The 15343-nt window shown below is 38.6% G+C and overlaps 1 protein-coding gene across 8 annotated transcripts in view; it reads left to right on the forward strand.

Annotated features, from left to right (window-relative positions):
- Positions 1 to 15343, forward strand: part of PUM1 (pumilio RNA binding family member 1) — a 604766-nt gene that overhangs the window by 297283 nt on the left and 292140 nt on the right. For 5 of the 8 annotated variants that reach the window (XM_053707107.1, XM_053707108.1, XM_053707106.1 and 2 more), the window contains exons 12-14: positions 4223 to 4366; positions 4498 to 4794; positions 4907 to 5143. In XM_053707107.1, coding sequence (XP_053563082.1) covers positions 4223 to 4366; positions 4498 to 4794; positions 4907 to 5143 — 678 coding nt within the window. The remainder of the gene's footprint in view (positions 1 to 4222; positions 4367 to 4497; positions 4795 to 4906; positions 5144 to 15343) is intronic. The other 3 variants (XM_053707109.1, XM_053707112.1, XM_053707113.1) reach the window with 1 other exon arrangement.

The raw sequence follows: 15343 nt of genomic DNA on the forward strand, positions 1-15343 counted from the left end.
TTCCCAACAGATGCTTAATAGGGTTTAGATCTGGAGACATGCTTGGCCAGTCCATCACCTTTACCCTCAGCTTCTTTAGCAAGGCAGTGGTCGTCTTGGAGGTTTGTTTGGGGTCGTTATCATGTTGTAATACTGCCCTTCGGCCCATTCTCCAAAGGGAGGAGATCATGTTCTGCTTCAGTATGTCACATTACATGTTGGCATTCATGGTTCCCTCAATGAACTGTAGCTTCCCAGTGCCGGCAGCACTGATGCAGGCCCAGACCATGACACTCCCACCACCATGCTTGACTGTAGGCATGACACACTTGTCTTTGTACTCCTCACCTGGTTGCTGCCACACAAGCTTGACACCAGCTGAACCAAATAAATTTATCTTGTTCTCATCGGACCACAGGACACGGTTCCAGTAATCCATGTCCTTAGTCTGTCTTCAGCAAACTGTTTGCATGCTTTCTTGTACATCATCTTTAGAAGAGGCTTCCTTCTGGACGACAGCCATGCAGACCAATTTGATGCAGTGTGTGGTGTATGATCTGAGCACTGACAGGCTGACACCCCACCCCTTCAACCTCTGCAGCAATGCTGGCAGCACTAATATGTCTATTTCCCAAAGACAACCTCTGGATATGACGCTGAGCATGTGCACTCAACTTATTTGGTCGACCATGGCAAGGCCTGTTTTGAGTGGAACCTGTCATGTGAATCCGCTGTATGGTCTTTTCCACCTTACTGCAGCTCATTTTCAGGGTCTTGGCAATCTTCTTATAGCCTAGGCCATTTTTATGTAGAGCAACAATTCTTTTTTTTCAGATCCTCAGAGTTCTTTGCCATGAGGTGCCATGTTGAACTTCCTGTGACCAGTATGAGAGTGATAACACCAAATTTAACACACCTGCTCCCCATTAATATCTGAGACCTTGTAACACTGAGTCACATGACACCGGGGAGGGAAAATGGCTAATTGGGCTCAATTTGGACATTTCCACTTAGGGGTGTTTTGCCAACGGTTTAGACATTAATGGCTGTGTGTTGAGTTATTTTGAGAAAACAGGAAATTTACACTGTTATTCAGGCTGTACATTCACTACTTTACTACTTCTAATTATTGCGGTGCAATAATGTTCTTAATTGTATGAAGGTATTAACGTACTTTCCATAATCTGGTATTCATGTCTCTTATTATTTTGCAATCCTATACTGTATAGGAAGACTATAGTATTGTTCTATTAGCTTGCTACTCTATTTTGTTTTCTGGTGTGATACAATATTATACTTGTGAGTTACGTCACAGTATTTGTTTTCTTGTACGGTTATACTATTTATTGCTGTTCAATAATATTTATATACCTGTATGTGTGTAGTATGTAGATATTACAGTATTTTTCAAATTTAATTTTTTATTCAAGCCATGGTTTGAATTAGACCAGTTTTCAAATCTATTACACCTCCTTGGTATCTTAGTCTTGTTTTCAAGGTTTTACAACATTCACCTTTTGAGCCTATGCTTTTTCTTGGCATCAAGTTTACTATATTAGAAGGTAATCTTTTTGTTGTCGATCTCTTCTTTAAAAAGCAAACAGTTTTGAAAACTCTATTTAGAGTGGCATCCCTTATTTAGGGTTTTTCACCGGGATAAGGCTGTTTCTATGGACAACTTAGGCTTCTTCTGCCTATTTGTGCTTTTCTGTGGCAAGCGTATGGGTCAAATCACCACAGCGATTTCTTTATCTTTTTATTAAGAGGTCTTATTTATATGATTTACTCTGAGGTGAATCAACAGCCTCTGGATTATATTACTGTTCATTCCACCTGTTCAGTGTCAACATTTGTTTTTTTGAGTCTTTTAGAATGAGGATTTGGTCGAACAGATCTACAAAATTTTACCAGTTTGATGTTTTGCTTCCTCTGAGGCATCAATTGCCTGCCTTACCTATTTCATCGCACCCTACATTTTTTTGTTGACTCCACAGCTTGGGTATAGATTCCCATATGTAAGAATAGGATTTTGTGGACTCACACTACCATTAGAAAATAAAATTCTTACCTGATTATTTTTTTTTCTTGGTAATGAGGAATTTTTGGTGGCAACAGTTGTAGTTGCACCTGTTTACCCCCTGTTATCGCTCTTGCTTTTCCCTATCCTTGGTTTGAACTACTGGGAGGGAAGAGGAAGTACGAGGGATACTTGTTTTGTTTGGGGTGCCTTTGCTTCTGGTGGCCTGGAGATGAATTCCCATATGTAAGAATAGGATTTCGTGGACTTTCACTACCAAGAAACAAAATAATTTATCAGGTAAGAATACATTTTATAATTTTTCTTTTATGATTCAGATAGAGCATACAACTTAAAACTACTTTCTAATTCACTTCTATTATTAAATTTGTTTCGTTCTATTTGTAAACTCGGGAGTGTGCCCATGTTTGGAGCACTATATGGCAGCTGTTTTGCAAGAATATCAAGAGCACTAGATGACAGCACTACTTCCTGCTTTGTAGTTCCCCAGACACCTATCTAGGTATCTCTTCAACAAAGAATACAATGAAGCACATTTGATAATATAATTAAATTGGAACTTTTAAAAATTGTATGCTCTGAATCACAAAATAAATTTTTTGGGTTTTATGTCCCTTCACTTGTTTTACCTTATTTTTCCTACTTATTTAAAATTCTCCTTTCTCTTGGCCAAATGTATAACTGAGGGGAAAGTGGGAGAGATTAAAAGCTTTGTTATGTTGGGTGTTATGCCTCCTCCTAGTGTACTAAACTTTAATCTTCACATGTAATGAATTTCAGGTAACCATACTTTTTTTTTTTTTTAATTATTTTTTTCCCCAAGGTTAAAAATATTTTCGAGTATTTTGAATGCTGCTTTTTCTAAAGCATAATGTTCTGAGAGCACACTAAAGAATGTCTTGGTGTGCTATATGTACAGGCTCATCAATTATCTACAGATTGTACCATGGTCCACTAAAAGTAAATCCTTCCACATATCCTTTCATTAGGATTGTGACCTGGAGGTTTTGCTAGCTTGTGTTTTTTATTCCTGCCCATAACAATATAATTCTTAAAATCTAGCTATGTAACAGGCTATCCCTCATCTAGAATCTGTTTCTATGCAGGCCTATATTTTCTCCAATCTCTTGATTTCCCACAGTCTTTGTTCAAGTTCCAAGATTACCAGAAAGACATTTTATTACCTTGCCAGAATTGCGTATTCTTATTATTTTAGTGGTTCCTCTCTTAAAAATACAAATTGCTATATCTGAAGCATGGGATTTAGTTCTTTATCCTAAAACCCACTTTACCAGGTTTTTAAAAAAACATTTGGTGGTTTTACATACAGTGCCTGACTTTGTTCAGAAAGGGACATTAAACACTAGATTTTGTAAGCATAGTATTAAGGTTATTCCTCACATCCCTCTATTCATGGGTTGCTGCCATGTAGAAATCTATCTCGCTAGATTCCAGTGCTGACCTGTTCGTACATGTGCAGCACCTCTCCTTCAGATCTAAACATGCAAGGCAAAATTACCGCCACACTCAAAATAGCTTAAAAGCAAAAATCCTTTATTGAAAAGTTTAAAAGTAAACTGGTATTTAAATGAGACAATATCCACCACACACTGTACACGTTTTGTGCATCTACATGGCGCTTACTCATAAGTGCTGTGTAGAGATGTGAAACCCGTAAGATATTTGGTGGATATAGTCTTATATGTGTACCAGCTTACTTTAAAACCTTTCAATAAAGGATTTTTGCTTTTAAGTTACTTTGTGTGACGGTAATTTTGCCTTGTATTTTTAAGCGAAAGGAGACCGCAACAACTGCCAGCACCTTGGCACAGTGTGTCTCGCATTTATTGTTCTATCCTCTTAGCGTGTACCTGTCTGTCGTACCTGCAGCCACTGGTTTTCTGTTTACTTTGTGACAATAAGAGAGCCTATTTGGTGGTTTATGCTTATCTCCAAGTTGAGGACTAACTGTTGTGTTGAATTATGTTCTTCATGCGCTGCCAGATTTTTCAAGGTCACACTTGTTTTAGAACCAGGTTGCTAAAGTAAGCATGAATTGTGTAATCCAAAATAAAATTACATTTATATGTTAAGAGTAAAATGTTATGTTTATCAGTTTAAATAAATCTGTGTGCATGTGGTTTATTCCCCATAACCTCATTAGCCTTAAATCATTTTCATTGGCCCTTTTTTTTTTTTTTTAAGGATATCCTGTGCTAGCACCTGCTGCTTATTATGACCAAACGGGGGCTTTAGTTGTAAATACTGGGGCTAGAAATGGACTAGGTGGACCTATGCGATTAGTTGCTCCTGCTCCTGTTATAATCAGCCCATCTGCAGCCCAAGCAGGTAAGCTTTAAGTGAAATGGTGTGCATTTTTATTCACCTATAAAATCCTTTGACTATAGATACCCACCTACTGCATTAAGATCAGTAATTTGTAATGCGAAATATATCAATATTGCCCTCTGTGTCTCTAGCTGTAGCAGCAGCTGCTGCTTCTGCAAATGGTCAAGCAGGCACCACTAATGGCCCCTTCCGCCAGCTGAGTTCGCAGCAACCCCAAGGACAACCACAGCCACAGGGGAACCAGAACATGGCATCCAGCTCCTTCTATGGTAACAGCTCCCTTTCTAGCAACTCGCAGAGCAGTTCCCTGTTCTCTCAAAGCTCTGGGCAGCCAGCTAACAACTCTTTGGGATTTGGAAGTAGTGGATCTCTAGGGGCCACACTAAGCTCAGCACTTGGAGGGTTTGGGACCGCAGGTGAGAAGTGGGGTAAGTCCATGGTTGCATATAGAACATTCAAGGTATGAGATGTACTTTGCCCATATGTTATGTAGATATTTTAAGAGCGACTATCTTTTATAGCATGATTTATTTTCCTCAGTTGCAAATTCCAACACTGGCAGTGGATCTCGACGTGATTCTCTGACGGGCAGCAGTGACCTTTACAAGAGAACTTCCAGCAGTTTAACCCCTATTGGTCACAGCTTTTACAATGGCCTGGGTTTTTCTTCATCACCAGGCCCTGTTGGCATGCCCCTTCCAAGCCAGGGTCCAAGCCACTCCCAAACACCACCTCCATCCCTCTCCTCACATGGATCATCCTCCAGTCTCAACCTTGGTAAGCATGTGTAATAAAGTGGTAAAAGTCAATGTGATTATACAGTAGTTTACAGTGTAAAACCGTATGAATACTTGGAAATGTATTTATGTGGTTGCATATAGGCTCAATAATGTGCAAACATTTAGGTAAAGCTGTCAAGATACTTGTTTTTATAAATCATATTTTTGATTATAAATGCTAATATCCATGAAATACAAATTGCCTCTTAAAGGGACAGTATACACTCATTTTCATATAACTGCATGTAATAGACACTACTATAAATATAAGATGCACAGATACTGATATAAAAATTCAGTATAAAACTGTTAAAAACCTTACTTAGAAGCTCAGTTTAGCGTTGTTGAAAAGGTAGTTGGAAAGCCCACTGCAAGTGGGAAATAAGACCCTCCCCCTTCTTTTGCATATGAAAATTCCCTTTACACAAACAGGAGCAAGCTGGGGTAAGTAGCTGACAGTATTCTCCTAAAACTTTGGGGCTTGGTTAGGAGTCAGAAAATCAGAGCAATGTTATTTAAAAATAAGCAAAACTATATTTCTTTCATGTAATTGGCAAGAGTCCATGAGCTAGTGACGTATGGGATATACATTCCTACCAGGAGGGGCAAAGTTTCCCAAACCTCAAAATGCCTATAAATACACCCCTCACTACACCCACAATTCAGTTTTACAAACTTTACCTCCCATGGAGGTGGTGAAGTAAGTTTGTGCTAGATTTCTACGTTGATATGCGCTTCGCAGCAGGCTGAAGCCCGGTTTTCCTCTCAGAGTGCAGTGAATGTCAGAGGGATGTGAAGAGAGTATTGCCTATTTGAATACCATGGTCTTCCTCTAGGGGATCTATTTCATAGGTTCTCTGTTATCGGTCGTAGAGATTTCTTCTCTTACCTCCCTTTTCAGATTGACGATATACTCTTATATACCATTACCTCTACTGATTCTCGTTTCAGTACTGGTTTGGCTATCTACTATATGTAGATGAGTGTCTTAGGGTAAGTAAGTCTTATTTTATTCATGACACTCTAAGCTATGGTTGGGCACTTTATATGTAAAGTTCTAAATATATGTTTTAAACTTATATTTGCCTTGATTCAGGATAATCAGTATTCCTTCTTTCAGACTGTCAGTTTCATTTGTTTTGGGAAAATGCATATGAATAAATATTTCTTTCATGTAATTAGCAAGAGTCCATGAGCTAGTGACGTATGGGATATACATTCCTACCAGGAGGGGCAAAGTTTCCCAAACCTCAAAATGCCTATAAATACACCCCTCACCACACCCACAATTCAGTTTTACAAACTTTGCCTCCCATGGAGGTGGTGAAGTAAGTTTGTGCTAGATTCTACGTTGATATGCGCTTAGCAGCAGGCTGAAGCCCGGTTTTCCTTTCAGTGTGCAGTGAATGTCAGAGGGATGTGAAGAGAGTATTACCTATTTGAATACAATGGTCTTCCTCTAGGGGATCTATTTCATAGGTTCTCTGTTATCGGTCGTAGAGATTTCTTCACCTACCTCCCTTTTCAGATCGACGATATACTCTTATATACCATTACCTCTACTGATTCTCGTTTCAGTACTGGTTTGGCTATCTACTATATGTAGATGAGTGTCCTGGGGTAAGTAAGTCTTATTTTATTTATGACACTCTAAGCTATGGTTGGGCACTTTATATGTAAAGTTCTAAATATATGTGTTTAAACTTATATTTGCCATGATTCAGGATAATCAGTATTCCTTCATTCAGACTGTCAGTTTCATTATTTGGGATAATGCATATGAATAAATAATTTTTTCTTACCTTGAAAATTTTCAATTGACTTTTTTTCCCTGCGGGCTGTTAGGCTAGCGGGGGCAGAAAATGCTTCAATTTATTGCGTAATTCTTGGCGCAAAATTTTGTCATTTCCGGCGCCATAGTTGACGCCGGAAGTTGTTTGTGGTTGCGTCATTTTTTTGACGTATGTGTGTTACAGACGTTTTTTTGCGGCAAAAAATGTGGGCGTCGTTTTTCGACGTCAGAGGATGTGGCGTCATACTTGGCGGCAAAAAATATGGGGGTTGTACTTGGCGCCAATAATGTGTGCGTCATACTTGGCGCTAAAAAAAATTTGGGCGTCATTCTGGTCTCCACCTTTTTTCACATTATTTAAGTCTCACTGTTTTATTGCTCTGGTTGCTAGAGGCTTGTTTATTTTGCATCTTTTCCCATTCCTGAAACTGTCATTTAAGGAATTTGATAATAAATAAACTTATATTTGCCATGATTCAGGATAATCAGTATTCTTTCATTCAGACTGTCAGTTACATTATTTGGGATAATGCATATGAATAAATATTTTTTTCTTACCTTGAAAATTTTCAATTGACTTTTTTCCCTGCGGGGCTGTTAGGCTCGCGGGGGCAGAAAATGCTTCAATTTATTGCGTCATTCTTGGCGTGAACTTTTTTGGCGCAAAATTTTGTCATTTACGGTGCCGTAGTTGTCGCCAGAAGTTTGTTCGTTGTTACGTCATTTTTTGACGCATGTGTGTTCAGATGTTTTTTTGCGCCAAAAAATGTGGGCGTTGTTTTCGGTGTCAGAGGATGTGGCGTCATACTTGGCGCCAAAAAATATGGGCGTTGTACTTGGCGCCAATAATGTGGGCGTCATTCTTGTTCCACTTTTCCTCACATTATTTAAGTCTCACTTTTTTGTTGCTTCTGGTTGCTAGAGGCTTGTTTGTTTTGCATTTTTTCCCATTCCTGAAACTGTCATTTAAGGAATTTGATAAATTTTGCTTTATATGTTGTTTTTTCTATTACATATTGCAAGATGTCACAACCTGACCCTGGATCAGAATCTACTTCTGGAAAGACGCTGCCTGATGCTGGTTCTACCAAAGCTAAGTGCATTTGTTGTAAACTTTGGGTAACTGTTCCTCAGGCTGTAGTTTGTGTTAGTTGTCATGATAAGCTTTCTAACGCAGATAGTGTCTCCATTAGTAATAATCCTTTACCTGTTGTTTTTCCTTCAACATCTAATGTTCAGCATGTCCCTGTTAATGTAAAAGAATTTGTTTCTAATTCTATTAGGAAGGCTCTGTCTGTTATTCCTCCTTCCAGTAAACGTAAAAGGTCTTTTAAAACTTCTCATATTTCAGATGAATTTTTAAGTGACTGCCATCATTCTGACTTATCTGTTTCTGATGAGGATCTATCTGGTTCAGAAGATTCTGCTTCAGATATTGACACTGATAAATCTTCATTTCTTTCATGTAATTGGCAAGAGTCCATGAGCTAGTGACATATGGGATATACAATCCTACCAGGAGGGGCAAAGTTTCCCAAACCTCAAAATGCCTATAAATACACCCCTCACCACACCCACAATTCAGTTTTACAAACTTTGCCTCCTATGGAGGTGGTGAAGTAAGTTTGTGCTAAGATTTCTACGTTGATGTGCGCTTCTCAGCATTGTTGAAGCCCGATTCCTCTCAGAGTACAGCGAATGTCAGAGGGACGTGAAGGGAGTATCACTTATTGAATACGATGATTTCCCTAACGGGGGTCTTTTTCATGGGTTCTCTGTTATCGGTCGTAGAGATTCATCTCCTACCTCCCTTTTCAGATCGACGATATACTCTCAAATTTACCATTACCTCTACTAGAGAACTGTTTTAGTACTGGTTTGGCTATCTGCTATATGTGGATGGGTGTCTTTTGGTAAGTATGTTTTCATTTACTTAAGACACTCTCAGCTATGGTTTGGCACTTTATGCAAATTATATAAAGTTCTAAATATATGTATTGTACTTATATTTGCCATGAGTCAGGTTCATGTATTTCCTTCTGCAGACTGTCAGTTTCATATTTGGGAATATAAACACTTTAAGAAATTTGTTTCTTACCTGGGGTTTAGTCTTTTTTGCATTTTGACTACTTTTGCATTTGCGGCTATTAGGCCCGCGGGTGCGTCAAATGTTAGACTTTATTGCGTCATTTTTGGCGCGGGAAATTACGTTTTTGACGCAACTTCGTCATTTCCGGCGTCATACGTGACATCGAGACCTTTTACACGGCGGCGTCATTAGTGACGCAAGTGTGTCATTTCCGGGCATTTTTGGCGCCAAAAAAAGTTTACGTTACGTTGTGCGTCATACTTGGCGCCAATTTTCTTCATTATTTCAATACCCCATTGTTGTTTGCCAACTGCTTTCTTTTCTATCAAGAGGCCTATGCTTTTGCATTTTTTCCCATTCCTGAAACTGTCATTTAAGGAAATAGATAGTTTTGCTTTATATGTTGTTTTTTCTTTTACATTGAGCAAGATGTCCCAATCCGATCCTGTCTCTGAAGTTTCTGCTGGAACATTGCTGCCTGACATGGGTTCTACAAAAGCTAAGTGCATTTGTTGTAAAATTGTAGAAATTATTCCACCGAATGTCATTTGTAAAACTTTTACATGCAGATAGTGTTTCTATCAGTAATAGTACATTGCCAGTTGCAGTTCCTTCAACTTCTAATGTGCATGATATACCTGTAAATTTTAAAGAATTTGTTTCTGAATCTATTATAAAGGCTTTGTCTGCATTTCCACCTTCTAATAAACGTAAAAGGTCTTTTAAAACTTCTCATTTAGCTGATGAAATTTCAAATGACCAACAACATAATAATTCATCCTCTTCTGATGAGGATCTATCTGAAACAGAAGATCCTTCCTCAGATATTGACACTGACAAATCTACTTATTTATTTAAAATAGAGTATATGCGTTCTTTATTAAAAGAAGTGTTAATTACTTTGGATATTGAGGTAACCAGTCCTATTGACGTTCAGTCTAATAAACGTTTAAATGCTGTTTTTAAACCACCTGTGGTTTCTCCAGGTGTTTTTCCTATTCCTGAGGCTATTTCTGATATGATTTCTAGGGAATGGAATAAGCCAGGTACTTCCTTTATTCCTTCTTCAAGGTTTAAGAGATTGTATCCTTTACCAGCAAAATCTATAGAGTTTTGGGAAAAAATCCCCAAAGTTGATGGGGCTATTTCTACTCTTGCTAAACGTACCACTATTCCTATAGAAGATAGTACTTCCTTTAAGGATCCTTTAGATAGGAAGCTTGAATCTTATCTAAGGAAGGCCTATTTATATTCAGGCCATCTTCTCAGACCTGCTACTTCTTTGGGTGATGTTGCGGCTGCATCAACTTTCTGGTTGGAGAATTTAGCGCAACATGAATTGGATTCTGACATATCTAGCATTGTTCGCCTACTACAACATGCTAATCATTTTATTTGTGATGCTATTTTTGATATTATCAAATGGAATCAAGTGGATTATTTTCTCAGCGGAATATGGCTGTTTTTTGTTTTATTCCCTCCCTCTCTAGTGACTCTTGAGTGGAAGACTCCACATCTTGGGTATTGATATCCCATATGTCACTAGCTCATGGACTCTTGCCAATTACATGAAAGAAAACATAATTTCTTTCATGTAATTAGCAAGAGTCCATGAGCTAGTGACGTATGGGATATACATTCCTACCAGGAGGGGCAAAGTTTCCCAAACCTCAAAATGCCTACAAATACACCCCTCACCACACCCACAAATCAGTTTTACAAACTTTGCCTCCTATGGAGGTGGTGAAGTAAGTTTGTGCTAGATTCTACGTTGATATGCGCTCCGCAGTAGGTTGGAGCCCGGTTTTCCTCTCAGCGTGCAGTGAATGTCAGAGGGATGTGAGGAGAGTATTGCCTATTTTGAATGCAGTGATCTCCTTCTACGGGGTCTATTTCATAGGTTCTCTGTTATCGGTCGTAGAGATTCATCTCTTACCTCCCTTTTCAGATCGACGATATACTCTTATATATATATATACCATTACCTCTGCTGATTTTCGTTTCAGTACTGGTTTGGCTTTCTACAAACATGTAGATGAGTGTCCTGGGGTAAGTAAGTCTTATTTTCTGTGACACTCTAAGCTATGGTTGGGCACTTTTTTAATAAAGTTCTAAATATATGTATTCAAACATTTATTTGCCTTGACTCAGGATGCTCAACATTCCTTATTTTCAGACAGTCAGTTTCATATTTGGGATAATGCACTTGAATCAATTATTTTTCTTACCTTAAAAATTTGACTTTTTTCCCTGTGGGCTGTTAGGCTCGCGGGGGCTGAAAATTATTCATTTTATTGCGTCATTCTTGGCGCGGACTTTTTTGGCGCAAAAAATCTTTTCTGTTTCCGGCGTCATACGTGCGCCAAAAATGTCGGCGTTCCGGACGTGGCGTCATTTTTGGCGCCAAAAGCATTTAGGCGCCAAATAATGTGGGCGTCTTATTTGGCGCAAAAAAAAAAAAAAAAAAATATGGGCGTCGCTTTTGTCTCCACATTATTTAAGTCTCATTTTTCTTTGCTTCTGGTTGCTAGAAGCTTGTTCCTTGGCATTTTTTCCCATTCCTGAAACTGTCATTTAAGGAATTTGATCAATTTTGCTTTATATGTTGTTTTTTCTCTTACATATTGCAAGATGTCTCACGTTGCATCTGAGTCAGAAGATACTTCAGGAAAATCTCTGTCTGGTGCTGGAACTACCAAAGCTAAGTGTATCTGCTGTAAACTTTTGGTAGCTGTTCCTCCAGCTGTTGTTTGTATTAACTGTCATGACAAACTTGTTAATGCAGATAATATTTCCTTTAGTAATGTACCATTACCTGTTGCAGTTCCATCAACATCTAATGTTCAGAATGTTCCTGTTAACATAAGAGATTTTGTTTCTGAATCCATCAAGAAGGCTATGTCTGTTATTCCTCCTTCTAGTAAACATAAAAAATCTTTTAAAACTTCTCTTTATACAGATGAATTTTTAAATGAACATCATCATTCTGATTCTAATGACTCTTCTGGTTCAGAGGATTCTGTCTCAGAGGTTGATGCTGATAAATCTTCATATTTATTTAAAATGGAATTTATTCGTTCTTTACTTAAAGAAGTACTAATTGCTTTAGAAATAGAGGATTCTGGTCCTCTTGATACTAAATCTAAACATTTAGATAAGGTCTTTAAATCTCCTGTGGTTATTCCAGAAGTTTTTCCTGTTCCTGGTGCTATTTCTGAAGTAATTTCCAGAGAATGGAATAATTTGGGTAATTCATTTACTCCTTCTAAACGTTTTAAGCAATTATATCCTGTGCCGTCTGACAGATTAGAGTTTTGGGACAAAATCCCTAAAGTTGATGGGGCTATTTCTACCCTTGCTAAACGTACTACTATTCCTACGTCAGATGGTACTTCCTTTAAGGATCCTTTAGATAGGAAAATTGAATCCTTTCTAAGAAAAGCTTATCTGTGTTCAGGTAATCTTCTTAGACCTGCTATATCATTGGCTGATGTTGCTGCAGCTTCAACTTTTTGGTTGGAAACTTTAGCGCAACAAGTAACAGATCATGATTCTCATAATATTATTATTCTTCTTCAACATGCTAATAATTTTATCTGTGATGCCATTTTTGATATTATCAGAGTTGATGTCAGGTTTATGTCTCTAGCTATTTTAGCTAGAAGAGCTTTATGGCTTAAAACTTGGAATGCTGATATGTCTTCTAAATCGACTCTACTTTCCATTTCTTTCCAGGGTAACAAATTATTTGGTTCTCAGTTGGATTCTATTATCTCAACTGTTACTGGTGGGAAAGGAACTTTTTTACCACAGGATAAAAAATCTAAGGGTAAAAACAGGGCTAATAATCTTTTTCGTTCCTTTCGTTTCAACAAAGAACAAAAGCCTGATCCTTCATCCTCAGGAGCAGTTTCAGTTTGGAAACCATCTCCAATCTGGAATAAATCCAAGCCTTCTAGAAAAGCAAAGCCAGCTTCTAAGTCCACATGAAGGTGCGGCCCTCATTCCAGCTCAGCTGGTAGGGGGCAGGTTACGTTTTTTCAAAGAAATTTGGATCAATTCTGTTCACAATCTTTGGATTCAGAACATTGTTTCAGAAGGGTACAGAATTGGTTTCAAGATAAGACCTCCTGCAAAGAGATTTTTTCTTTCCCGTGTCCCAGTAAATCCAGTGAAAGCTCAAGCATTTCTGAAATGTGTTTCAGATCTAGAGTTGGCTGGAGTAATTATGCCAGTTCCAGTTCTGGAACAGGGGCTGGGGTTTTATTCGAATCTCTTCATTGTACCAAAGAAGGAGAATTCCTTCAGACCAGTTCTGGATCTAAAAATATTGAATCGTTATGTAAGGATACCAACATTCAAAATGGTAACTGTAAGGACTATCTTGCCTTTTGTTCAACAAGGGCATTATATGTCCACAATAGATTTACAGGATGCATATCTGCATATTCCGATTCATCCAGATCATTATTAGTTCCTGAGATTCTCTTTTCTGGACAAGCATTACCAGTTTGTGGCTCTGCCGTTTGGCCTAGCTACAGCTCCAAGAATTTTTACAAAGGTTCTCGGTGCCCTTCTGTCTGTAATCAGAGAACAGGGTATTGTGGTATTTCCTTATTTGGACGATATCTTGGTACTTGCTCAGTCTTTACATTTAGCAGAATCTCATACGAATCGACTTGTGTTGTTTCTTCAAGATCATGGTTGGAGGATCAATTCACTAAAAAGTTCATTGATTCCTCAGACAAGGGTAACCTTTCTGGGTTTCCAGATAGATACAGTGTCCATGACTCTGTCTTTGACAGACAAGAGACGTCTAAAATTGATTTCAGCTTGTCAAAACCTTCAGTCACAATCATTCCCATTCGGTAGCCTTATGCATGGAAATTCTAGGTCTTATGACTGCTGCATCGGACGCGATCCCCTTTGCTCGTTTTCACATGCGACCTCTTCAGCTCTGTATGCTGAATCAATGGTGCAGGGATTACACAAAGATATCTCAATTAATATCTTTAAAATCGATTGTACGACACTCTCTAACGTGGTGGACAGATCACCATCGTTTAATTCAGGGGGCTTCTTTTGTTCTTCCGACCTGGACTGTAATTTCAACAGATGCAAGTCTTACAGGTTGGGGAGCTGTGTGGGGATCTCTGACGGCACAAGGAGTTTGGGAATCTCAGGAGGTGAGATTACCGATCAATATTTTGGAACTCTGTGCAATTTTCAGAGCTCTTCAGTCTTGGCCTCTTCTGAAGAGAGAATCGTTCATTTGTTTTCAGACAGACAATGTCACAACTGTGGCATATATCAGTCATCAAGGAGGGACTCACAGTCCTCTGGCTATGAAAGAAGTATCTCGAATTCTGGTTTGGGCGGAATCCAGCTCCTGTCTAATCTCTGCGGTTCATATCCCAGGTATAGACAATTGGGAAGAGGATTATCTCAGTCGCCAAACGTTGCATCCGGGCGAATGGTCTCTTCACCCAGAGGTATTTCTTCAGATTGTTCAAATGTGGGAGCTTCCAGAAATAGATCTGATGGCGTCTCATCTAAACAAGAAACTTCCCAGGTATCTGTCCAGATCCCGGGATCCTCAGGCGGAAGCAGTGGATGCATTATCACTTCCTTGGAAGTATCATCCTGCCTATATCTTTCCGCCTCTAGTTCTTCTTCCAAGAGTAATCTCCAAGATTCTGAAGGAATGCTCGTTTGTTCTGCTGGTAGCTCCGGCATGGCCTCACAGGTTTTGGTATGCGGATCTTGTCCGGATGGCCTCTTGCCATCCGTGGACTCTTCCGCTAAGACCAGACCTTCTGTCGCAAGGTCCTTTTTTCCATCAGGATCTCAAATCCTTAAATTTAAAGGTATGGAGATTGAACGCTTGATTCTTGGTCAAAGAGGTTTCTCTGACTCTGTGATTAATACTATGTTACAGGCTCGTAAATCTGTATCTAGAGAGATATATTATAGAGTCTGGAAGACTTATATTTCTTGGTGTCTTTCTCATCATTTTTCTTGGCATTCTTTTAGAATTCCGAGAATTTTAAAGTTTCTTCAGGATGGTTTAGATAAAGGTTTATCTGCAAGTTCTTTGAAAGGACAAATCTCTGCTCTTTCTGTTCTTTTTCACAGAAAGATTGCTAATCTTCCTGATATTCATTGTTTTGTACAAGCTTTGGTTCGTATAAAACTTGTCATTAAGTCAATTTCTCCGCCTTGGAGTTTGAATTTGGTTCTGGGGGCTCTTCAAGATCCTCCTTTTGAACCCATGCATTCATTGGACATTAAATTACTTTCTTGGAAAGTTTTCTTCC

Source organism: Bombina bombina, chromosome 3, assembly GCF_027579735.1.
Source record: "Bombina bombina isolate aBomBom1 chromosome 3, aBomBom1.pri, whole genome shotgun sequence".
Taxonomy (NCBI): domain Eukaryota; kingdom Metazoa; phylum Chordata; class Amphibia; order Anura; family Bombinatoridae; genus Bombina; species Bombina bombina.